The 27389-nt window shown below is 50.5% G+C and overlaps 1 protein-coding gene across 1 annotated transcript in view; it reads right to left on the bottom strand.

The window, feature by feature from the left end:
* FAM83H (family with sequence similarity 83 member H) overlaps positions 1-27389 on the bottom strand; it is a 44299-nt gene that overhangs the window by 4958 nt on the left and 11952 nt on the right. The window contains exons 2-3 of the mRNA XM_040431761.1: positions 4707-5195; positions 2303-2467 (exon numbers count right to left, since the gene is read on the bottom strand). Coding sequence (XP_040287695.1) covers positions 2303-2467; positions 4707-5162 — 621 coding nt within the window. The 5' untranslated portion in view covers positions 5163-5195. The remainder of the gene's footprint in view (positions 1-2302; positions 2468-4706; positions 5196-27389) is intronic.

The raw sequence follows: 27389 nt of genomic DNA, 5'->3' as shown, positions 1-27389 counted from the left end.
GAAGAAAACATGAGTCCGCCAAGTATAATCTCCAGTAACGTCCCCTGCAGTGAACGCAGTAGAAGAACCGCTCCTCCAACCCGAGGGGATAACACTCCAAGAAGCCAAACCCACATAGCAATGGAAACACATTACAGGAGGAAAAAACTAAATGGAGGAAGGAAGAAAAGAAAGAGGGAAGGAAAGAAGGAGAAAATAAAGGAAACAAGGAAGGAAAAGGGAAGGAAGCAAGAGGGAATGAAGAAAGGAAGACGGAATGAAGGTAAAGAGGGAAGAAAGAAAACATGAATGGAAAAGAAGAAAAGAGGCAGGGAAAAAAGGAAGGAAGGAAAGAAAGAAGGAAGGAAGGAAGGAAGGAAGAAGAGGGATGAAAGAAATCAAGGAAGAAAAGAGAGAGGGAGGAAGAAAGTGAAGAGGGAAGGAAGGAAAGAATTAGGGAAGGAGGGAAGTATGGGAATTTAGCATGACACAGATATTCAAAGAGCAAAAGAAGAGAATCAGTGTGTCGGTGTCACGGCCTTTGGTCGCGACTCCTTGTGTCGCATGCAGTTGCCAGCGGTCTGCTTGTTGTCTACCGCAGGTGAGGACAGTTTGTATGTTTGTGTCACGTGTGGTTGCCGCTGGCAACATAATGAGGTTTGGCAGTGTAGCAGCCTGAGCTGGTTGCTAGGCGGCTCTCTGTCAAGGCATGCGGTTGCATCTGGCAACATAAGGTTCTTGGCAGTGGAGCAGCCGGAGCTGGTGGCTAGGCGGTCCGCTGTCTATGCATGCGCTTGCCTCTGGCAAACGTGTAATTTTATGTGTGCACTTTGTTTGTTTGGTGTGCATGGGATTTAGTTGTATGTGCACTTTCCCTTTAAGTGGTTACCTTACCTTGTCTGGTGTTGGAAGGGTTAACTCCCTTCCCAGTGTGTGTCTGTGTGGGTGCGGCTACTTGGGCCGTTTAGCCTCTGCTGGAAGCCTGTAGCTGAGGGGTCCTCCAGCCATGGTGTATGCTGGAGTCATCCTCCTGGTCTTCTTATACCATCTTCCAGTGAGGGCCACCCTTGTGGTCATAAAAGACATGTCGTGATGTTATGTTTGTGTGGTGTCTATCCTCATTGCAGCTATGGATCTGGTTTCCTGTGTGTTTATGTGTGTGTGCTGTGTCCTTTTTATGTTTGGTGTGGACATCAGCTTTTGAGCACGGGTTCCAGTCAGTGTGTCAGTGGCAGGTAGGTGTGGAAGTGGTTTCACTCACCTGCCATATCCATTGGCTGTATATGTACTCCCTTCCTTGCAGCTTGGCCAGTTAGATACCTGTTCATCCGTGTCTAGGAGGAACAGGTCGTCTTACCCTGCTCCTAAGTCCAGGGATTTCCTTAGGGCTAGTAGGGACCCTAGGTTCCGGAGTATGATCCCTCCTACCATCTGGGTTGGCTCATACGGATAGGAGTCAGGGTATGTATTAGGGACGCAATAGGAGGTGACCTGCTCCCTGATCCTGTGGTCCTGGCCTAGCAGCTTCCATTATCCTTTAACATTGCACGGTTGAGGGTTTCCCCCACTCTCATCCGTGACAGTCAGGCCCTGCATTCGGAGTAGCAGAACACAGTTTTGGCCAGAGTGTCCATTTATTTGTAGACGAGACTGGAGCGTTAATGGGTCTGAAACTCCTTGCAGAATCTAGAGTTCCCAGAGAGTATTTTATGTACAGGATTTACAGTTCACATATCCACGCCATACACGTCAGGTATGGATGACCTTTGTACCCCAGCTGAGCAATGTGAGATCTCTTAGTCAGCAGCTGCTGTACCGCCTGCCCCTGCCAGTGTTTACCAATGGTGGAGAGGAAACTGTCATCCCACTGGGACAGTAATTACCAGCAGCTGCACATTGATAAACATGATACCAAGATCCTCTACAGCAGCAGGCATGCTCAACCTGCGGCCCTCCAGCTGTTGCAAAACTACAACTCCCAGCTTGTATGAACAGCCTACAGCTATCAGCCTACAGCAGGGCATTGTGGGAGTTGTAGTTTTACAACAGCTGGAGGGCCGCAGGTTGAGCATGCCTGCTCTACAGCAAGACCAACATCCCATAACATGAAGCTCCTGGGCAAAACCCCAGGGCAAAATCTGTACCAGTGCCCCTACCTGTCATGTGCCATTTGTAATCATGGTGACTTCTTATATGGCAGAGGTATCTTTGGAACCTCTCAGTCACCAAGGCTCGAGTGCAACCGCTGCCTCGACATCTCCTATTGCTATGTCTCTTCCTTCAACTGAGAAGCTAGCCGAGGGGTTTTCTCTAGTGTTCTCACCTCTACAAAGTTCAGGTTGACCCTACACTTAGACGCCATGTCAAGAAATTGCTGACAGTTCATCTCATCCAGGATGATGTAGACTGGAACACGTCGGGCAGCAGCATCAAGGAGATCTGAGAGGATGTCTACATCGGTGAAGAAGTCCATGACAATCCCAATGACCTGAAATACAGAAAGGATACAATGTAACAACAGAAACAAAATGTACAAATAAATATATGACTGCAGCGATTCTGGGATAATCGCACATCAGGAACTCTGAGAAGCGAGGACAGAGGAGCCCGGAGAAGCGAGGACAGAGGAGCCCGGAGAAGCGAGGACAGAGGAGCCCGGAGAAGCGAGGACAGAGGAGCCCGGAGAAGCGAGGACAGAGGAGCCCGGAGAAGCGAGGACAGAGGAGCCCGGAGAAGCGAGGACAGAGGAGCCCGGAGAAGCGAGGACAGAGGAGCCCGGAGAAGCGAGGACAGAGGAGCCCGGAGAAGCGAGGACAGAGGAGCCCGGAGAAGCGAGGACAGAGGAGCCCGGAGAAGCGAGGACAGAGGAGCCCGGAGAAGCGAGGACAGAGGAGCCCGGAGAAGCGAGGACAGAGGAGCCCGGAGAAGCGAGGACAGAGGAGCCCGGAGAAGCGAGGACAGAGGAGCCCGGAGAAGCGAGGACAGAGGAGCCCGGAGAAGCGTGGGCAGAAGGTCTTGGAGAAGAGTGGGCAGAAGGTCTTGGAGAAGAGTGGGCAGAGGAGCCCGGAGAGGATGTCTGGATGGGGGCAGAGGATGTCTGCAAAGGAACATAGGGGTCTGAAGGGGATACAGGGGTCTGGGGGGACAGAGGTATCTGGAGATGTGACAGAGAAGTCTGTCTGATAGCGGCTTGTGTTACTCTTCCCATTTAAATGAACAGACTGAGCTGAGTGTTCATGTTTGTCCTGTGACATCATCACGTAGCTACACACAGCAACATAACATTATTTTGACAGAATATGGAATCTGGGAACACTGGGTTCCTGAAAGTATATGGAATTATGGACGCAGGAAGCTACAATACAAAAGACATCAGAAATAACATCCAACACAAGGGTATAAAGTGCTGCACAGACCACTCCAAATACCAAGAAAATATTGTAAACACCACCAGAATGGTACTATACACATGTATTCTACCACTAGACACCAGGGACAGAGGTATTCTACCACTAGACACCAGGGACAGAGGTATTCTACCACTAGACACCAGGGACAGAGGTATTCTACCACTAGACACCAGGGACAGAGGTATTCTACCACTAGACACCAGGGACACAGGTATTCTACCACTAGACACCAGGGACACAGGTATTCTACCACTAGACACCAGGGACACAGGTATTCTACCACTAGACACCAGGGACACAGGTATTCTACCACTAGACACCAGGGACACAGGTATTCTACCACTAGACACCAGGGACAGAGGTATTCTACCACTAGACACCAGGGACAGAGGTATTCTACCACTAGACACCAGGGACAGAGGTATTCTACCACTAGACACCAGGGACAGAGGTATTCTACCACTAGACACCAGGGACAGAGGTATTCTACCACTAGACACCAGGGACAGAGGTATTCTACCACTAGACACCAGGGACAGAGGTATTCTACCACTAGACACCAGGGACAGAGGTATTCTACCACTAGACACCAGGGACAGAGGTATTCTACCACTAGACACCAGGGACACAGGTATTCTACCACTAGACACCAGGGACAGAGGTATTCTACCACTAGACACCAGGGACAGAGGTATTCTACCACTAGACACCAGGGACAGAGGTATTCTACCACTAGACACCAGGGACAGAGGTATTCTACCACTAGACACCAGGGACAGAGGTATTCTACCACTAGACACCAGGGACACAGGTATTCTACCACTAGACACCAGGGACACAGGTATTCTACCACTAGACACCAGGGACACAGGTATTCTACCACTAGACACCAGGGACACAGGTATTCTACCACTAGACACCAGGGACACAGGTATTCTACCACTAGACACCAGGGACACAGGTATTCTACCACTAGACACCAGGGACACAGGTATTCTACCACTAGACACCAGGGACACAGGTATTCGACCACTAGACACCAGGGACAAAGGTATTCTACCACTAGACTCTGGAGACAGAGGTATTCTACCACTAGACTCTGGAGACAGAGGTATTCTACCACTAGACTCTGGAGACAGAGGTGTTATACCATAGGATAAAAAAGTTATCCCTTCAATCATCAGAAATGTTAACACTAAAGAGCAGGGATATGGCGGTACATGGTATATTACATCACGGAGATGTACACTATGGACATATACCCCTAACGGTAACATAAGGATATAGAAGGGTATATAGGACTATACGGTCTCTCACCTGTTGTGCTGACCGAATCATCCTTCGCACTTCTTCCTTAATACTAGGACTCTCCGGAGGGGGTGGATGGATCAGCGTTGTCACCTCTGTCCCCTGAAAGTCAAAGACAGTGGGCCACCCGAGGTCCAGCTCTGGGGCGGCCGTGTCCGAGTGCATGGGCCAGTAGGTCCCTGACGAGCCATCATCCTCCTCTTGTCCGCTATAAACATGGTCTGGGTATAGACTTTCCTGGGTGGGCTCTGGGGGTCTTTGCAAGTGGTTTGAGATGTGGTCAATTTCAGAATGTGACAAGAAGTCTGGCGCCCCCTCCTCAGCGAGGAAGCGCTCATATGCCTCCGGCCCGTCCTCCGCTAGGACATCGATAGCAATGCGGTAATACTCCTTGTAGTGCGGGGGCAGGTAATTGGGGTCCAGAGGGTTGTCCCCCTGTGAGGAGCTCTGGGACCGACGTGCCATGGGTCTACACCAGAGGGAGGGGAGAGAACAGACCTAGAAAGGAGCAAAAAAGACCATTACAATGTGGAACCATTACTGGGGCCCCCGCACTCCATGACTGGTCTGTGCACGGGGAATTCCCAATTGGTTAGAAGTCTCTGCTAATTCTTAGAAAGGTTTCCCACCCTTGGAGCCTCACATATGCTAAGAGGCTAGAAAAGGCAAGGCATTCTGGGTAACAGGTTTGCTGCCATGTTGGATAAGATGAAGGCTGTCTAGTAATTTATTATGTACATGCTGGGTAATATAGGCCGGCTGGGTGCTGAAGTGAGGCACGCTGGGTGCAGAGGCGGGGTGCTGGAGTGAGGCACGCTGGGTGCGGAGGCAGGGTGCTGGAGTGAGGCATGCTGGGTACTGAGGCAGGGTGCTAGAGTGAGGCACGCTGGGTGCAGAGGCGGGGTGCTGGAGTGAGGCACGCTGGGTGCAGAGGCAGGGTGCTGGAGTGAGGCACGCTGGGTGCGCAGGCAGGGTGCTGGAGTGAGGCACGCTGGGTGCAGAGGCAGGGTGCTGGAGTGAGGCACGCTGGGTGCGCAGGCAGGGTGCTGGAGTGAGGCACGCTGGGTGCAGAGGCAGGGTGCTGGAGTGAGGCACGCTGGGTGCTGGAGTAAGGCATGCTGGGTACTGAGGCAGGGTGCTAGAGTGAAGCACGCTGGGTGCGGAGGCAGAGTGCTAGAGTGAGGCACGCTGGGTGCGGAGGCAGGGTGCTAGAGTGAGGCACGCTGGGTGCTAGAGTGAGGCACGCTGGGTGCGGAGGCAGGGTGCTAGAGTGAGGCACGCTGGGTGCGGAGGCAGGGTGCTAGAGTGAGGCACGCTATGTGCTAGAGTGAGGCACGCTGGGTGCGGAGGCAGGGTGCTAGAGTGAGGCACGCTGGGTGCGGAGGCAGGGTGCTAGAGTGAGGCACGCTGGGTGCTAGAGTGAGGCACGCTGGGTGCTAGAGTGAGGCACGCTGGGTGCTAGAGTGAGGCACGCTGGGTGCTGGAGTGAGGCACGCTGGGTGCTGGAGTGAGGCACGCTGGGTGCTGGAGTGAGGCACGCTGGGTGCTGGAGTGAGGCACGCTGGGTGCTGGAGTGAGGCACGCTGGGTGTGGAGGCAGGGTGCTGGAGTGAGGCACGCTGGGTGCTGGAGTGAGGCACGCTGGGTGCTGGAGTGAGGCACGCTGGGTGCTGGAGTGAGGCACGCTGGGTGTGGAGGCAGGGTGCTGGAGTGAGGCACGCTGGGTGCTGGAGTGAGGCACGCTGGGTGTGGAGGCCTCGTTGAGCCGCTCTGGGTGTGACCAGGATTTACAATGAGAACATTTATGAATGGAATCTCAGGATTTGCGGTTCCATGACACAGACCTTGTATAAATAACGGACGGCGGCTCCACCCGCGACATGGACAGAAGGCCCAGGTGCTCGGAACCAGCACTACTACCCTCATCAAATCCACTGTAACCAGTAACTACAGACGTCTGTGCTGGTGGCAGTTCAGAACGCCCTGGGGCACACGAGGGCCCAAGATCGAGAAGAACCATGTGCATCGCCTGCAGCCGGGGAGCCCGCCCCGCGCCATCGCTATGACAGGAATGAGCGGGCGGACACCACGGACACACTGTGCGTATTACATTCAGAGAATTCGCAGCGCGATGCAGCACCGGCGACGCCCCTGTACATGGAGAAGAAACTGCCCTGCCGGATGCGTCACAGTCATCTTCGTGTAGTGCGACCAAAGTCGCCATGACAGTAATTGTATCCTGGAAACGTTACAATCTGGAAGCTGAAACAATGTTGCAGATTTCCTAATGTTACTGACGCATCAGGAGGCGGAGCTGGGAGTGTCAGGGGGCCGTCCCACCAAGACTCGCTAATGAAGGAGGCGCCGACTGCAGCCTGTTAATGGCAGCACACGCATTTCGACTGCTGTATTTTGGCTGCATCGGTCGTACGTTAGATGCCACCACAGAGGGGGCCACGCCTGGAGCAGGGTAGAAGGACCCTTAAAGGGGCTGTCCAGCTTACTTGCTGCAGGGACGTCGCCCCCCCCCCCCCCCCTGTCCTCAGGTGGTGTCTGGTACTGCAGCTGAATCCCTTTGTAGTGAATAGGGCTGAACTGCAATACCAGATACGACCCATGGACAGCTGTGGCGCCGTTTCAGGAAGAAAACCGCCATCTCTCTAACCCTGGACAAGCTTTCAGTGATTATAAAGGGGAAGAGAACACCACAACTCCCATCGTGGAACACAATCCAGTCTGCCTGGGGTTAATGAACCATGGATTGTATGTGGATGAGACTGGGCGGAGAGACCGCTCCAGTGGTAAAGATGGCGGCTGCAGGGCGACCATTCACTTGGGGGAGGGGGGCATGTTGTGTACAAGCGGGTCACTTAACTCCTTATTCCCCCCCATATGTCACCGGCCACATAATGCCGCCACTCACCGCGGAATGACAGGAATGGCGCAAATGTCAGGAGACAATAAAGCCACATGTTTGAAGATGAAGCAGAAAACATATTTGTTGAATGTACAGCCCTTAAAGCCCCCCCCCCGCCCCTCCCCCGTCCTGCAGCCGCCATGTAAATCGGAGTTTAAGAGACGCTGCAGTCACGGGGGCAGGAAAGCTGGGTGCTGCATCCAGTGGGGGTTGTAGTACTTTTACCCAGCTTTTCCAGGAACGGGCCTGCACTGACCTCTGTCTCACAGAGTATGCTCACTATGCTCACCTCATTGTGGTGAAGAAATGCTGAGGGTTGTAGTACTATTAGCACAACGAAGACGACATAGTATCACACTCACGCCGGCCGCCATTATCCCCCCGGAATAAATAATCATCTATTTATTACAGACTGAGAACGCGCCGTGCAGCGACACTGTGCCCGATCCCTGCCCGTCACAGGGTGCGGCCGAGAATACCAGTCTGTGCAGGTACGACCGTCACAACTCATAAACCAGCGGGAACCACGAGGCGCCTCATACAGCACATGTGCCTCACTCCGCCGGCAGAATAGTGAGTGCAGCTCTGGAGCATAATACCGGATGTAACTCAGGATCAGTACAGGATAAGTAATGTATGTACACAGTGACTGCACCAGCAGAATAGTGAGTGCAGCTCTGGAGTATAATACAGGATGTAACTCAGGATCAGTACAGGATAAGTAATGTATGTACACAGTGACTCCACCAGCAGAATAGTGAGTGCAGCTCTGGAGTATAATACAGGATGTAACTCAGGATCAGTACAGGGTAAGTAATGTATGTACACAGTGACTGCACCAGCAGAATAGTGAGTGCAGCTCTGGAGTATAATACAGGATGTAACTCAGGATCAGTACAGGATAAGTAATGTATGTACACAGTGACTGCACCAGCAGAATAGTGAGTGCAGCTCTGGAGTGTAATACAGGATGTAACTCAGGATCAGTACAGGGTAAGTAATGCATGTACACAGTGACTGCACCAGCAGAATAGTGAGTGCAGCTCTGGAGTATAATACAGGATGTAACTCAGGATCAGTACAGGATAAGTAATGTATGTACACAGTGACTGCACCAGCAGAATAGTGAGTGCAGCTCTGGAGTATAATACAGGATGTAACTCAGGATCAGTACAGGATAAGTAATGTATGTACACAGTGACTGCACCAGCAGAATAGTGAGTGCAGCTCTGGAGTATAATACAGGATGTAACTCAGGATCAGTACAGGATAAGTAATGTATGTACATAGTGACTGCACCAGCAGAATAATGAGTGCAGCTCTGGAGTATAATACAGGATGTAACTCAGGATCAGTACAGGATAAGTAATGTATGTACACAGTGACTGCACCAGCAGAATAGGGAGTGCAGCTCTGGAGTATAATACAGGATGTAACTCAGGATCAGTACAGGATAAGTAATGTATGTACACAGTGACTGCACCAGCAGAATAGTGAGTGCAGCTCTGGAGTATAATACAGGATGTAACTCAGGATCAGTACAGGATAAGTAATGTATGTACACAGTGACTGCACCAGCAGAATAGTGAGTGCAGCTCTGGAGTATAATACACGATGTAACTCAGGATCTGTACAGGATAAGTAATGTATGTACACAGTGACTGCACCAGCAGAATAGTGAGTGCAGCTCTGGAGTATAATACAGGATGTAACTCAGGATCAGTACAGGATAAGTAATGTATGTACACAGTGACTGCACCAGCAGAATAGTGAGTGCAGCTCTGGAGTATAATACAGGATGTAACCCAGGATCAGTACAGGATAAGTAATGTATGTACACAGTGACTCCACCAGCAGAATAGTGAGTGCAGCTCTGGAGTATAATACAGGATAAGTAATGTATGTACACAGTGACTCCACCAGCAGAATAGTGAGTGCAGCTCTGGAGTATAATACAGGATGTAACTCAGGATCAGTACAGGATAAGTAATGTATGTACACAGTGACTGCACCAGCAGAATAGTGAGTGCAGCTCTGGAGTATAATACAGGATGTAACTCAGGATCAGTACAGGATAAGTAATGTATGTACACAGTGACTGCACCAGCAGAATAGTGAGTGCAGCTCTGGAGTATAATACACGATGTAACCCAGGATCAGTACAGGATAAGTAATATATGTACACAGTGACTGCACCAACAGAATAGTGAGTGCAGCTCTGGAGTATAATACAGGATCAGTACAGAAAAAGTAATGTATGTACACATTGACTCCACCAGCAGAATAGTGAGTGCAGCTCTGGAGTATAATACAGGATAAGTAATGTATGTACACAGTGACTCCACCAGCAGAATAGTGAGTGCAGCTCTGGAGTATAATACAGGATGTAACTCAGGATCAGTACAGGATAAGTAATGTATGTACACAGTGACTGCACCAGCAGAATAGTGAGTGCAGCTCTGGAGTATAATACAGGATGTAACTCAGGATCAGTACAGGATAAGTAATGTATGTACACAGTGACTGCACCAGCAGAATAGTGAGTGCAGCTCTGGAGTATAATACAGGATGTAACTCAGGATCAGTACAGGATAAGTAATGTATGTACACAGTGACTGCACCAGCAGAATAGTGAGTGCAGCTCTGGAGTATAATACACGATGTAACCCAGGATCAGTACAGGATAAGTAATGTATGTACACAGTGACTGCACCAGCAGAATAGTGAGTGCAGCTCTGGAGTATAATACAGGATCAGTACAGAAAAAGTAATGTATGTACACATTGACTCCACCAGCAGAATAGTGAATGCAGCTCTGGAGTATAATACAGGATAAGTAATGTATGTACACAGTGACTGCACCAGCAGAATAGTGAGTGCAGCTCTGGAGTATAATACAGGATCTAACTCAGGATCAGTACAGGATAAGTAATGTATGTACACAGTGACTGCACCAGCAGAATAGTGAGTGCAGCTCTGGGGTATAATACAGGATGTAACTCAGGATCAGTACAGGATAAGTAATGTATGTACACAGTGACTCCACCAGCAGAATAGTGAGTGCAGCTCTGGAGTATAATACAGGATCTAACTCAGGATCAGTACAGGATAAGTAATGTATGTACACAGTGACTGCACCAGCAGAATAGTGAGTGCAGCTCTGGAGTATAATACAGGATGTAACTCAGGATCAGTACAGGATAAGTAATGTATGTACACAGTGACTGCACCAGCAGAATAGTGAGTGCAGGTCTGGAGTATAATACAGGATGTAACTCAGGATCAGTACAGGATAAGTAATGTATGTACACAGTGACTGCACCAGCAGAATAGTGAGTGCAGCTCTGGAGTATAATACAGGATCTAACTCAGGATCAGTACAGGATAAGTAATGTATGTACACAGTGACTGCACCAGCAGAATAGTGAGTGCAGCTCTGGGGTATAATACAGGATGTAACTCAGGATCAGTACAGGATAAGTAATGTATGTACACAGTGACTACACCAGCAGAATAGTGAGTGCAGCTCTGGAGTATTTTACAGCATCAGTACAGGATAAGTAATGTCATGTTTGGAGGGGGTCAGGACTATTCCTGGGGCTGACAGGTTGGATCAGGTGGGGGCACCAGGTGCTTCTCTGGGCCCCAGCTAATGTGGGGACACGTGTCACTCATGTCTGTCCCCAGGGTCACGTGCAGGCGATGGAATGAAGTCAAACCTAAATCAAAGGTGACATGACAGAGCGGCATCTTCATTCCTAGAAACCTAAATATTTGTTTACCACAACAGGCGCCTTCCATCTCCAGGATGTGGCCGCTGCAGCTGAACTTTACTCCGGAGCGTTATCACCTGGCGTTGATCCGCAAGGAAACCCCCGCCAGGTGCTGAGTCACAGTCTACCGCCATTACCCACTGCCGAGCCAACAGGGCATGCCAAGTGCCTGCAGCGCTGACCCTCATTACTCTAGTCACATCCAGAGCTGCAGTCATTTTTTTCACATCCAGAGCTGTAATGACACTTCTGCAGGTTGCTACTTCTTTCTATACTGACTGTCCATTCCAGTCTTGGGAGTAAGAGGGCTCCAGTAACCATACGACTGTGCCCAGGGTGTCAAGACTTTTACAACTACCCCATAATCATCACAGTATGACAACACTTGCTGCGCGCCTCATTGCTCTCTGTTATCAGCCAGCGCAGGCGCTGTACGGACACAACCCCAGCACTGATTTCTTGCCTTCATGAGATGATTTCATAATCTGTGGCCGGTATGGGGGCGCATAGAGAGGAGGGGGGCCCAAAGCAAAAATCTGCACATCCGTGAATACATAAACAACAGGAAGCCTCTGGAACAATGCCCTCAGCAGCTGCTCCGGGGACGCGGACTCACAATATGGAAGGACTCCCATCGGATTCGCCCATATCCGCACTACACAATATATTACAGGCCACCACACATAGATGGCGGGCTGGAAAATATCTGCCCCCCACCCCCTTCCCCAGTATGAATACTACATGGACAAATCTTTCCGGACACGACCGCGGCGGTCGCTGCCTGCAGATGGCCAATTACGAAGCCTAAAACGTGCACAAGGATGTGGTCGACCACAAGCCCCCACTAACTGAAGACCCCCACCTGCTCATGTGCCCCCCAGACCATCAGGAGCGAAGTCTGACCCCATTACAGGAGATGCAGGGACAGCAACCCCCGGCTCAGACACTGGCCCTGAAATCCGTGCGGCGCTCAGATGCATTGTGGGTGACGTCATTCACTCCCATCTCCTCCTGCAGTTTACCATACACAGGCATGTGGTAAATACCGTACACCGCAGTGCGAGGAGCGTCTGCTAAACATCTACGTCCGAGGGAACAGTCCCAAGACGCAGTGTGAACACGGCCCAAGATCCAGACCCGTCTGTGGGGAGCAGAAGATACAAAGTAACAACTGAGCGGAAACATTGTATCCAGTCACATGATACAACACAAAAGCCAGAGCCATAGGGGCAGACACCTAACCCTCGGGGCTATCCTGCAGTCCCATGTAACAAACACAGGTGACATCTACTACATTATCTGTACTCAAAGAGGTATTACTGTTGTCTGTGGTGTTACATAGGACTGCAGGTGACATCTACTACATTATCTGTACTCAGAGCGTTATCACTGTGTTATCTGTGGTGTTACATAGGACTGCAGGTGACATCTACTACATTATCTGTACTCACAGAGTTATCACTGTGTTATCTGTGGTGTTACATAGGACTGCAGGTGGCATCTACTACATTATCTGTACTCACAGAGTTATCACTGTGTTATCTGTTGTGTTACATAGGACTGCAGGTGACCTCTACTACATTATCTGTACTCAGAGAGTTACCACTGTGTTATCTGTTGTGTTACATAGGACTGCAGGCGTCATCTACTACATTATCTGTACTCAGAGAGTTATCACTGTGTTATCTGTTGTGTTACATAGGACTGCAGGCGTCATCTACTACATTATCTGTATTCAGAGAGGTATTACTGTTGTCTGTTGTGTTACATAGGACTGCAGGTGACACATTACAACCGGTAGTCACCCATATTTTCTGGGCCCCTGAAGGGCATGACGTGGCAGGGAGCTGTCCTGGGAGGCAGCAGTGACTGGCGCTCACATCCGGCAGTTTCCACCCACACATGGAGCTCCAGGGCCTGCAGGTGACACGGAGTCCTCTACCACCAGTCCACGCTCCCCTATGTCTATATGTATGAGGAGACTCACACCCCCATCCCCAACTAGAAGAGTCCTCCGCACATGTGCTGCGTACCTGCCTCTACCTGTCCTCACCACATACCTTCCCTGCTGACAACCTGCCTCTACCTGACAGCGTCTCCGGCAGTCACATGTAATTACCCCGGCTGTAACTCCGTCCCTGCTCCCTGGCTGCACATCTACAAGGGGCAGAGCAAGAAAACAGGGCGACACCAGGACGGGTGCAGGCGCCCCCCTCCCCCGAGTTCAGGAGAACATTAGAGGATGGGGGGCAGACATTCACATATAGCAGGTAGTGCCGTGTACATACATGACGTGGGGCAGGTAGTGCCGTGTACATACATGACGTGGGGCAGGTAGTGCCGTGTACATACATGACGTGGGGCAGGTAGTGCCGTGTACATACATGACGTGGGGCAGGTAGTGCCGTGTACATACATGACGTGGGGCAGGTAGTGCCGTGTACATACATGACTTGGGGCAGGTAGTGCCGTGTACATACATGACGTGGGGCAGGTAGTGCCGTGTACATACATGACCTAGGGCAGGTGGTGCCGTGTACATACATGACCTAGGGCAGGTGGTGCCGTGTACATACATGACCTAGGGCAGGTAGTGCCGTGTACATACATGACGTAGGGCAGGTAGTGCCGTGTGCATACATGACGTGGGGCAGGTAGTGCCGTGTGCATACATGACGTAGGGCAGGTAGTGCCGTGTACATACATGACGTAGGGCAGGTAGTGCCGTGTACATACATGACGTGGGGCAGGTAGTGCCGTGTGCATACATGACGTGGGGCAGGTAGTGCCGTGTACATACATGACGTGGGCCACATGGATGTAACTAAGCAGATAGTTCTGAGCCTCCTATTGGATAATTACCGCATGGGGGCGATTATCTTTCAGCTGCAACAAGTTATTTAACCCCGACTGGTGCAATGAGTTGCTTCTCTTTTCTTACACAACCATGTGGAAAGCCACATCTCGTGGTCGTGGAAAAGATGTCAGTCTGTCTGAGAAGGGTCAGATCAGTGGCACGCATAAAGCAGAGAAAACATCTAAGGAGATTGCAGAAACTACTAACATTGGGTTAAGAACTGTCCAACGCATTATTAAAAACTGGAAGGATAGTGGGGACCCATCGTATTCGAGGAAGAAATGTGGCGGGAAAAAAATCCTGAATGATGGTGACCGGCGATCACTTAAACGTTTGGTGAAATCAAATCCGAAGAAAAACCACAGTAGAACTCAGGGCTATGTTTAATAGTGAAAGTAATAGAACTCAGGGCTATGTTTAATAGTGAAAGTAATAGAACTCAGGGCTATGTTTAATAGTGAAAGTAATAGAACTCAGGGCTATGTTTAATAGTGAAAGTAAGAGCATCTCCACACGCACAATGCGAAGGGAACTCAAGGGATTGGACTGAACAGCTGTGTAGCCGTAAGAAAACCACTAATCAGTGAGTAAACCAGAAAAAAAAAGGCTTCAATTTGCATAAAGATTGGACTCTGGAGCGATGGAAGAAGGTGATGTGGTCTGAGTCCAGATTTACCCTGTTCCAGAGTGATGGGCGCATCAGGGTAAGAAGAGAGGCAGATGAGGTGATGCCCCCATCATGCCCGGTGCCTCCTGTACCAGCCTGTGGGGGCAGTGCTATGATCTGGGGGTCCTGTAGTTGGTCAGGTCTAGGTTCAGCGACAGTATGTGCTCCAAGAATGAGGTCAGCGACCACCTGAACCTACTGAAGGACCAGGGTATTCCAGCAATGGATCTGGTCTTCCCTGATGGCACGGGCATATTCCAAGATGACAATGCCAGGACTCATCGGGCTCAGATTATGAAAGAGTGGTTCAGGGAGCAGGAGACGTCATTGTCACACAGGGATCGGCCACCACAGAGTCCAGACCTTAACCCCATGGAGAATCTTCGGGACGTGCTGGAGAAGGCTTTGCGCAGTGGTCAGACTCTACCATTATCAATGCAAGATCTTGGGGGGAAATTACTGCAACACTGGATGGAGATAAATCTTGTGACATTGCAGAAGCTTATCGGAACAATGCCACAGGGAATGCGTGCCGGAATCAAAGCTGGAGGCTTTTTTTGGTGGCAAGGTTTTTTTTGGACAGGCAGTGTACATGATGTGGGGCAGCGGTGGATTGGCCATAGAACTTACAGGGAAATTTCCCAGTGGGCCGATGCATAAGGGGGCCACCTGGGCCCTCCTCACGGCCGGCCAGTGGAAGTTTCTGGGGATGTATGTTGTGCTGCGGACGGCAGTATTCTGTGATGGACTGTGGTATAATGTGCCACAATATGGTATAGGTGGCCCTGCCTTCCATCAGTTTGACCCAACTACAAAATGAGGCCACTTTTAGTATTTTTTCCGTGGCAACTTCAAGTTCCCAGTCCTCCCCTGGACATAGGGCAGGTAGTGCCGTGTGCATACATGACCTAGGGCAGGTGGTGCCGTGTACATACATGACCTAGGGCAGGTGGTGCCGTGTACATACATGACCTAGGGCAGGTGGTGCCGTGTACATACATGACCTAGGGCAGGTGGTGCCGTGTACATACATGACCTAGGGCAGGTGGTGCCGTGTACATACATGACCTAGGGCAGGTGGTGCCGTGTACATACATGACCTAGGGCAGGTGGTGCCGTGTACATACATGACGTAGGGCAGGTAGTGCCGTGTGCATACATGACGTGGGGCAGGTAGTGCCGTGTGCATACATGACGTAGGGCAGGTAGTGCCGTGTACATACATGACGTAGGGCAGGTAGTGCCGTGTACATACATGACGTGGGGCAGGTAGTGCCGTGTGCATACATGACGTGGGGCAGGTAGTGCCGTGTACATACATGACGTGGGCCACATGGATGTAACTAAGCAGATAGTTCTGAGCCTCCTATTGGATAATTACCGCATGGGGGCGATTATCTTTCAGCTGCAACAAGTTATTTAACCCCGACTGGTGCAATGAGTTGCTTCTCTTTTCTTACACAACCATGTGGAAAGCCACATCTCGTGGTCGTGGAAAAGATGTCAGTCTGTCTGAGAAGGGTCAGATCAGTGGCACGCATAAAGCAGAGAAAACATCTAAGGAGATTGCAGAAACTACTAACATTGGGTTAAGAACTGTCCAACGCATTATTAAAAACTGGAAGGATAGTGGGGACCCATCGTATTCGAGGAAGAAATGTGGCGGGAAAAAAATCCTGAATGATGGTGACCGGCGATCACTTAAACGTTTGGTGAAATCAAATCCGAAGAAAAACCACAGTAGAACTCAGGGCTATGTTTAATAGTGAAAGTAATAGAACTCAGGGCTATGTTTAATAGTGAAAGTAATAGAACTCAGGGCTTTGTTTAATAGTAAAAGTAATAGAACTCAGGGCTATGTTTAATAGTCAAAGTAATAGAACTCAGGGCTGTGTTTAATAGTGAAAGTAATAGAACTCAGGGCTATGTTTAATAGTGAAAGTAAGAGCATCTCCACACGCACAATGCGAAGGGAACTCAAGGGATTGGACTGAACAGCTGTGTAGCCGTAAGAAAACCACTAATCAGTGAGTAAACCAGAAAAAAAAAGGCTTCAATTTGCATAAAGATTGGACTCTGGAGCGATGGAAGAAGGTGATGTGGTCTGATGAGTCCAGATTTACCCTGTTCCAGAGTGATGGGCGCATCAGGGTAAGAAGAGAGGCAGATGAGGTGATGCCCCCATCATGCCCGGTGCCTCCTGTACCAGCCTGTGGGGGCAGTGCTATGATCTGGGGTCCTGTAGTTGGTCAGGTCTAGGTTCAGCGACAGTATGTGCTCCAAGAATGAGGTCAGCGACCACCTGAACCTACTGAAGGACCAGGGTATTCCAGCAATGGATCTGGTCTTCCCTGATGGCACGGGCATATTCCAAGATGACAATGCCAGGACTCATCGGGCTCAGATTATGAAAGAGTGGTTCAGGGAGCAGGAGACGTCATTGTCACACAGGGATCGGCCACCACAGAGTCCAGACCTTAACCCCATGGAGAATCTTCGGGACGTGCTGGAGAAGGCTTTGCGCAGTGGTCAGACTCTACCATTATCAATGCAAGATCTTGGGGGGAAATTACTGCAACACTGGATGGAGATAAATCTTGTGACATTGCAGAAGCTTATCGGAACAATGCCACAGGGAATGCGTGCCGGAATCAAAGCTGGAGGCTTTTTTTGGTGGCAAGGTTTTTTTTGGACAGGCAGTGTACATGATGTGGGGCAGCGGTGGATTGGCCATAGAACTTACAGGGAAATTTCCCAGTGGGCCGATGCATAAGGGGGCCACCTGGGCCCTCCTCACGGCCGGCCAGTGGAAGTTTCTGGGGATGTATGTTGTGCTGCGGACGGCAGTATTCTGTGATGGACTGTGGTATAATGTGCCACAATATGGTATAGGTGGCCCTGCCTTCCATCAGTTTGACCCAACTACAAAATGAGGCCACTTTTAGTATTTTTTCCGTGGCAACTTCAAGTTCCCAGTCCTCCCCTGGACATAGGGCAGGTAGTGCCGTGTGCATACATGACCTAGGGCAGGTGGTGCCGTGTACATACATGACCTAGGGCAGGTGGTGCCGTGTACATACATGACCTAGGGCAGGTGGTGCCGTGTACATACATGACCTAGGGCAGGTGGTGCCGTGTACATACATGACCTAGGGCAGGTGGTGCCGTGTACATACATGACCTAGGGCAGGTGGTGCCGTGTACATACATGACCTAGGGCAGGTGGTGCCGTGTACATACATGACCTAGGGCAGGTGGTGCCGTGTACATACATGACCTAGGGCAGGTGGTGCCGTGTACATACATGACCTAGGGCAGGTGGTGCAGTGTACATACATGACCTAGGGCAGGTGGTGCCGTGTACATACATGACCTAGGGCAGGTGGTGCCGTGTACATACATGACCTAGGGCAGGTAGTGCCGTGTACATACATGACGTAGGGCAGGTAGTGCCGTGTGCATACATGACGTGGGGCAGGTAGTGCCGTGTGCATACATGACGTAGGGCAGGTAGTGCCGTGTACATACATGACGTAGGGCAGGTAGTGCCGTGTACATACATGACGTGGGGCAGGTAGTGCCGTGTACATACATGACGTGGGGCAGGTAGTGCCGTGTGCATACATGACGTGGGGCAGGTAGTGCCGTGTGCATACATGACGTGGGGCAGGTAGTGCCGTGTGCATACATGACGTAGGGCAGGTAGTGCCGTGTGCATACATGACTGAAGAACATACAATAGACATTCCATTACCAACACAGACTAATATTACTGTACAGAACAGAAATGTACACTACAACACCCATCATTGTACACCTGCTGCATACAGAACATGTAGATGTGACATCACATGTAAACTTCACACGCATCCAATGAACATCGATCCATGAACCAAAATTACCCGGATTCTCCTCCAGGAAGATGAAAGCAGCAAGACAGTGACCGATTAACCACACAGGCAGTAAAACCCTCATCATTGTCCAGAGCGTTCACAGTCTATGCATGTATGAAATGTGCACCTTTATTACATGGTAAGGTAAAGAATCCCCCCCCCCCCCCCACTTCCCACGACAACTGGTCCTAGACCAGTCCACAAAGGAGGCGCAGTCCTGGCACTCACCGCAGACTGACCCCAGGAGCACTCCGAGGAGCAAAATGACCCCTGCAGGTTCCCGTGTAACAGGAGGGGCGGCGGGGTGACCGCCATCCAGACCTTCTTCCCCCACGTTCTGGTCTCCTGGACCATGGGCAGGTACAGGCTCCACGTCACCGGCCAGCGTGGCTGCATCGCTCGGCCGTGGTGCTTGCAGACGGGATAGGACATCCTTGCTCCCTTCCTCGGTCACGGACTGGCAGACCCATAGGTGACTGAACGCAAGTGACACAGAGGGAGGGACCGAACATCAGGGACCATCTCCTCGCCTCCATGTGTCACCTAATCCCTTCCCCAGGACCAGACTCTCATTAAAACTTCAATCGATTTGCTGTGCTGAGTCTTCTGTCTTCTGAAGATGCTAAGAAGCTCCATGAGACATAATCACATCTTATCGAGGAGCGAAATGCTTGACCAGATGGAATCACAATCTATAGAGGAGCGAAACATCTCACAAGATGGAATCACATCTTATCGAGGAGCAAAATATCTCACGAGGTGGAATCACATCTTATTATGGAACGAAACGCGTCACGAGATGGAATCAAACCTATAGAGGAGCAAAATGTCTCACAAAATGGAATCATATCTTATCAAGGAACAAAACATCCGATGAGATGGAATCACAACCTATCGAGGAGCGAAACGTCTCACTAGATGAAATCACAACCTATCGAGGAACGAAACGTCTCACTAGATGAAATCACATCTTATTGAGGAGCAAAACATCTTACGAGATGGAATTACAACCTATAGAGGAGCAAAACGTCTCACAAGATGGAATAACATCCTATAGAGGAGAAAAACATGTCACGAGATGGAATCACAACCTATAGAGGAGCAAAACGTCTCACAAGATGGAATCACAACCTATAGAGGAGAAAAACATGTCACGAGATGGAATCACAACGTATAGAGGAGCGAAACATCTCACAAGATGGAAACACATCTTATCAAGGAATGAAACATTTGACAAGATGGAATCACAACTTATAGAGGAGCAAAATGTCTCAAGAGATGGAATCACACGTTATCAAGGAGCGAAACATCTCACGAGATTGAATCACATCTTATCAAGGAACGACACATTTTACGAGATGGAATCACACATTATGAAGGAGCGAAATGTCTCACGAGATGGAAACAACCTATAGAGGAGCAAAAACATCTTACGAGATGGAATTACAACCTATAGAGGAGCAAAACGTCTCACAAGATGGAATAACATCCTATAGAGGAGAAAAACATGTCACGAGATGGAATCACAACCTATAGAGGAGCAAAACGTCTCACAAGATGGAATCACAACCTATAGAGGAGAAAAACATGTCACGAGATGGAATCACAACGTATAGAGGAGCGAAACATCTCACAAGATGGAAACACATCTTATCAAGGAATGAAACATTTGACAAGATGGAATCACAACTTATAGAGGAGCAAAATGTCTCAAGAGATGGAATCACACGTTATCAAGGAGCGAAACATCTCACGAGATTGAATCACATCTTATCAAGGAACGACACATTTTACGAGATGGAATCACACATTATGAAGGAGCGAAATGTCTCACGAGATGGAAACAACCTATAGAGGAGCGAAAATGTCTCATGAGATGGAATCACACCTTACCAAGGAGTGAAACGTCTCACGAGATGGAATCACATCTTATCGAGGTGCGAAACCTATAGTGGAGCAAAACATCTCATGAGCTGGAATCAACCTACAGAAGAGCAAAACAATTCACGAGATAAAATCACACCTTATTAAGGAGCGAAACATCTCACCAGATGGAATCACACCTTACTGAGGGGGAAATCATCTCCCCAGATGGAATCACACCTTACTGAGGGGGGGAAATGTCTCCCCAAATGGAATCACACCTTACTGAGGGGGGGAAATGTCTCACCAGATGGAATCACACCTTACTGAGGGGGAATACATCTCCCCAGATGGAATCACACCTTACTGAGGGTGGGATGTCTCACCAGATGGAATCACACCTTACTGAAGGGGAGGGGGGATGTCTCACCAGATGGAATCACACCTTACTGAGGGGGGGGGGGGGTATGTCTAACCAGATGGAATCAAACCTTACTGAGGGGGGGGGGGGAATGTCTCACCAGATGGAATCACACCTTACTGAGGGGGGAAATGTCTCACCAGATGGAATCACACCTTACTGAGGGGGGAAATGTCTCACCAGATGGAATCACACCTTACTGAGGGGGGAAATGTCTCACCAGATGGAATCACACCTTACTGAGGGGGGAAATGTCTCACCAGATGGAATCACACCTTACTGAGGGGGGGGGGGGTATGTCTAACCAGATGGAATCAAACCTTACTGAGGGGGGGGGGGGGAATGTCTCACCAGATGGAATCACACCTTACTGAGGGGGGAAACATCTCACCAGATGGAATCACACCTTACTGAGAGGGGAAATGTCTCACCAGATGGAATCACACCTTACTGAGGGAGGAAATGTCTCACCAGATGGAATCACACCTTACTGAGGGGGGGGGTATGTCTAACCAGATGGAATCAAACCTTACTGAGGGGGGGGGGAATGTCTCACCAGATGGAATCACACCTTACTGAGGGGGGAAATGTCTCACCAGATGGAATCACACCTTACTGAGGGGGGAAATGCCTCCCCAGATGGAATCACACCTTACTGAGGGGGGGGGGGGGGGAGGGGGGATGTCTCACCAGATGGAATCACACCTTACTGAGGGGGGAAATGTCTCCCCAGATGGAATCACACCTTACTGAGGGGGGAAATGTCTCACCAGATGGAATCACACCTTACTGAGGGGGGAAATGTCTCACCAGATGGAATCACACCTTACTGAGGGAGGAAATGTCTCACCAGATGGAATCACACCTTACTGAGGGGGGGAAATGTCTCACCAGATGGAATCACACCTTACTGAGGGGGGAAAACATCTCACCAGATGGAATCACACCTTACTGAGGGGGAAAACATCTCACCAGATGGAATCACACCTTACTGAGGGGGGAAATGTCTCACCAGATGGAATCACACCTTACTGAGGGGGGAAATGTCTCACCAGATGGAATCACACCTTACTGAGGGAGGAAATGTCTCACCAGATGGAATCACACCTTACTGAGGGGGGGAAAACATCTCACCAGATGGAATCACACCTTACTGAGGGGGGAGGGAAATGTCTCATCAGATGGAATCACACCTTACTGAGGGGGGGGGGGGGGTATGTCTAACCAGATGGAATCAAACCTTACTGGGGGGGGGGGGGGGAATGTCTCACCAGATGGAATCACACCTTACTGAGGGGGGGGGGGGGGGTGTCTCACCAGATGGAATCACACCTTACTGAGGGGGGAAATGTCTCCCCCAGATGGAATCACACCTTACTGAGGGGGGAAATGTCTCCCCCAGATGGAGTCACACCTTACTGAGGGGGGGGGGGATGTCTCACCAGATGGAATCACACCTTACTGAGGGGGGAAATGTCTCACCAGATGGAATCACACCTTACTGAGGGGGGAAATGTCTCACCAGATGGAATCACACCTTACTGAGGGGGGAAATGTCTCACCAGATGGAATCACACCTTACTGAGGGGGGAAAACATCTCACCAGATGGAATCACACCTTACTGAGGGGGAAAACATCTCACCAGATGGAATCACACCTTACTGAGGGGGGAAATGTCTCACCAGATGGAATCACACCTTACTGAGGGGGGGGGGATGTCTCACCAGATGGAATCACACCTTACTGAGGGAGGAAATGTCTCACCAGATGGAAATCACACCTTACTGAGGGGGGAAATGTCTCACCAGATGGAATCACACCTTACTGAGGGGGGAAATGTCTCACCAGATGGAATCACACCTTACTGAGGGGGGAGGGAAATGTCTCACCAGATGGAATCGCACCTTACTGAGGGGGAAAATGTCTCACCAGATGGAATCACACCTTACTGAGGGGGGAAATGTCTCACCAGATGGAATCACACCTTACTGAGGGGGGAAATGTCTCCCCCAGATGGAATCACACCTTACTGAGGGGGGAAATGTCTCACCAGATGGAATCACACCTTACTGAGGGGGGAGGGAAATGTCTCACCAGATGGAATCGCACCTTACTGAGGGGGGAAATGTCTCACCAGATGGAATCACACCTTACTGAGGGGGGAAATGTCTCACAAGATAGATTCACAACTTATTGATGAGCGAAACATCTCCTGACTATGGCCTGTAGTATTGCGGCAGCCGGAGACCTCGGATGCAGACTGTACCAGTAGGTGCCACCAGAGTGAGAGGACAGGTAGGTCACATACAAGAGAACTGCCATGTTGCTGATGATATACATAACAGCGCCCCTAGTGGACAATGCATGAGGAGCCACATCCCTATAGGTACAATATGGGCAGGTGAAGATGAAGGAGGAGTGCAGATCCCAGAGACTGACTCATAGTAATGCCACGGACGAGGCGCTCCGAGCCTCTGGCGTCCTTCCTCGCTGTTCCCACCCAATTATTAGGCAAAAGAATGAAGAGTGACAGAATCATCCAGATGAATAAGATCTCACGCGGATGACGTCACAGCCACATCTGGGCAATGAGTCACGGTACAGGATTATCCCTGGAGTCACCAGATCGGCTCCTGGGAAAGCTGGGTGGCAGGCAACGTGGCCTTTACAGTACTTACCCATGGAGGGGCCCTAATATTTTCATTTTATGCACTTATATAGCACAACTATATTGCACAGCGCTTTACAGACATTAGTGTCACACTGTCCCCAGGAGCTCACAATCTAAGTTCCCTATCAGTCTGTCTGTGGAGTGCGGGAGAACCCGGAGGAAACCCACCCAAACAGGGGGAGAACATACAAACTCCATGCAGAGGAATCTAGGACCCCAGTGCTAAGCACTAAGCCACCGTGTGGTTGTCACCCAGCTGTGCTCCCATACTGGCGTCAACCACCCAGCTTTTCCAGAATCAGATATAGATTTGTACAAGGATGACGTTCATCGATCCGTACGGTGCTGGCGGCCATGTTGGGGTCCCTCTCGTCGCAGCCTATGACGGGGCGGTGGAGACAATTCCTGGAGATACAGGTTCATCAGCTCCGGCGTCCAACATGTCACTGCACCAGAGAACACGGAGCAGGAGGGAAACAAGATGTCCTCAACTGCAGCCCTCACATGGAACACTCCCATCATCAGGTGAGGAGAAGGAGCCTCCCGAGAGCACAAGAGAAAGGAAAGTTCTGCAACTTCCTTATAAGATCTCTGCTTGCTTCCAGTGAGTGAAACATTCACTGTTTACAGCCTTGACCTGTTCCTGCTGTCACAGCTGCTGGAGCCGTTACAGTGTATCAGTTAGGTGTAGCTCTCAGAGGATTGTCTGCCCTGTGATACATTGTATCAAACCCCCAGGTGTGCAACATATTAGGTCTGGATTGGTGTCCAGCCTTTCCATTCACTGACAGCCAGCAGAGCGCACACGTTATGGTTGATACTGTTATATCACCTGCGGTGGGGGGGGGGGGGGGGGGCAGCAGATGTCGAGGCTTCACACTCACATTTTACCAAGTGAAATAAAAAATGCAGAGAGTGGGAGCGTCACTCGACTGCCGCAGGGTTAACCCTTCACTGGGGCTTCTCCAGGGAGCAGTGACAACTGCTGACAACTTTGTCTGCCACCTTCCCATACCCGCCTTGTGTCACAGTGCCCGCAGATAACCCTTACAGTCTCACACCTGGCATCTAAAAGGAGAAAAACCCGCCTGCCTGCATCCCCATGACAACCGTCCCTGCCCCTGTGCCCTACCTGCATCCCCATGACAACCCTCCCTGCCCCTGTGCCCTGCCTGCATCCCCATGACAACCCTCCCTGCCCCTGTGTCCTGCCTGCATCCCCATGACAACCCTACCTGCCCCTGTGCCCTACCTGCATCCCCATGACAACCCTCCCTGCCCCTGTTCCCTACCTGTATCCCCATGACAACCCTCCCTGCCCCTGTGCCCTGCCTGTATCCTCATGACAACCCTCCCTGCCCCTGTGCCCTGCCTGTATCCTCATGACAACCCTCCCTGCCCCTGTGCCCTGCCTGTATCCTCATGACAACTCTCCCTGCCCCTGTGGCCTCCCTGCCCCTGTGCCCTGCCTGTATCCCCATGACAACCCTCCCTGCCCCTGTACCCTGCCTGCATCCCCATGACAACCCTCCCTGCCCCTGTGCCCTACCTGTATCCCCATGACAACCCTCTCTGCCCCTGTGCCCTGCCTGTATCCCCATGACAACCCTCCCTGCCCCTGTGCCCTGCCTGCATCCCCATGACAACCCTCCCTGCCCCTGTGCCCTGCCTGCATCCCCATGACAACCCTCCCTGCCCCTGTGCCCTGCCTGCATGCCCATGGCAACCCTCCCTGCCCCTGTGCCCTGCCTGTATGCCCATGGCAACCCTCCCTGCCCCTGTGCCCTGCCTGTATGCCCATGGCAACCTTCCCTGCCCCTGTGCCCTGCCTATATTCCCATGGCAACCCTCCCTGCCTATATCCCCATGGCAACCCTCCCTGCCCCTGTGCCCTGCCTGCATCCCCATGACAACTCTTCCTGTTCTGAGGACACTGGGGTTTGTGGAAACCAGTCAGAATCCTGGATTTTGCAGGAAGAGGTCCGACTAATATAAGGCCCGTGGTCCCTAAGCTGCAGAGGACAGGGAGTGTTGTCACAGGGACACGGGCAGAAGGCCATTGCGCCATCAGCAGTTTTCGGTAACAAGCCCCCACGAGCACAGAAAATGCAAATGAGGCTACCAGACGCTTAACCCCTTCCCTGCTGGACTCCTCAGCAATCAGTGTGTCTGCCAAATGTCCCTCGTGGTGAAGAAATCCGCACCCAGATGTGGGTCAGGGGTTGGCGCACAGAGACGTCGCCGCTCGGTCTCTGTTCACACAGGAAACATGGACAGTGCACTGCATCAGCTCTCTAAGAGGTGCCCCGACGTATACTGGGGTGCAGCGGCATGGGGCCCCGACACGGGTGTGAACAGAAGCTTAAAAGGGCTCTCCGGCTTTATGGAAATAAATCTTCTAAGACCTCATGCACACGACCGTTGTTGTGTTCCGTTCCGCAAAATGGGGTTTCGTTGTTCCGTGATCCGTTTTTGTTTCCGTGTGTCTTCCTTTATTTTTGGAGGATCACCAGACATGAAGGAAAGTTAAAAAAAAAAGTCGAAGTCAAGTTTGCCATGCAAATGATAGGAAAAAAACGGACGCGGACAACTTGTGTGCCTCCGCATTTTTTCACGGTCCCATTGACTTGAATGGGTCCGCGAACCGTTTTCCGTGAAAAAAATAGGACAGGTTATATTTTTTTGATGGACTGGAACCACGGATCACGGACGACAAACGGTGCATTAGCCGAGTTTTCAATGGACCCATTGAAAGTCAACGGGTCCGCAGAAAATCACGGAAAACGGAACAACGGACACGGAACACAACAATGGTCGTGTGCATGAGGCCTAAGACTTTGTGTTTCAACTCCCCCTTGTTTTCAATATCTCTGCTTGCAGTCAGCGATTGAGAACTCTTTACATTCAGAGGCGACAGGCTATATTTAGCTTGGCCTGCTCTCAGCTGAGGGTTTGTTACAATGGTATCCAGCCTGGTCTGTGAGCTGAACACCTCTCTGCTACAATGTATCAGTCTGCAGTCCAGATCTTTCACCTACAGGGAGTGCAGAATTATTAGGCAAATGAGTATTTTGACCACATCATCCTCTTTATGCATGTTGTCTTACTCCAAGCTGTATAGGCTCGAAAGCCTACTACCAATTAAGCATATTAGGTGATGTGCATCTCTGTAATGAGAAGGGGTGTGGTCTAATGACATCAACACCCTATATCAGGTGTGCATAATTATTAGGCAACTTCCTTTCCTTTGGCAAAATGGGTCAAAAGAAGGACTTGACAGGCTCAGAAAAGTCAAAAATAGTGAGATATCTTGCAGAGGGATGCAGCACTCTCAAAATTGCAAAGCTTCTGAAGCGTGATCATCGAACAATCAAGCGTTTCATTCAAAATAGTCAACAGGGTCGCAAGAAGCGTGTGGAAAAACCAAGGCGCAAAATAACTGCCCATGAACTGAGAAAAGTCAAGCGTGCAGCTGCCAAGATGCCACTTGCCACCAGTTTGGCCATATTTCAGAGCTGCAACATCACTGGAGTGCCCAAAAGCACAAGGTGTGCAATACTCAGAGACATGGCCGAGGTAAGAAAGGCTGAAAGACGACCACCACTGAACAAGACACACAAGCTGAAACGT

Source organism: Bufo bufo, chromosome 5 (assembly GCF_905171765.1).
Source record: "Bufo bufo chromosome 5, aBufBuf1.1, whole genome shotgun sequence".
NCBI classification, from domain to species: domain Eukaryota; kingdom Metazoa; phylum Chordata; class Amphibia; order Anura; family Bufonidae; genus Bufo; species Bufo bufo.
This window is presented reverse-complemented; position numbering and strand designations above follow the sequence as displayed.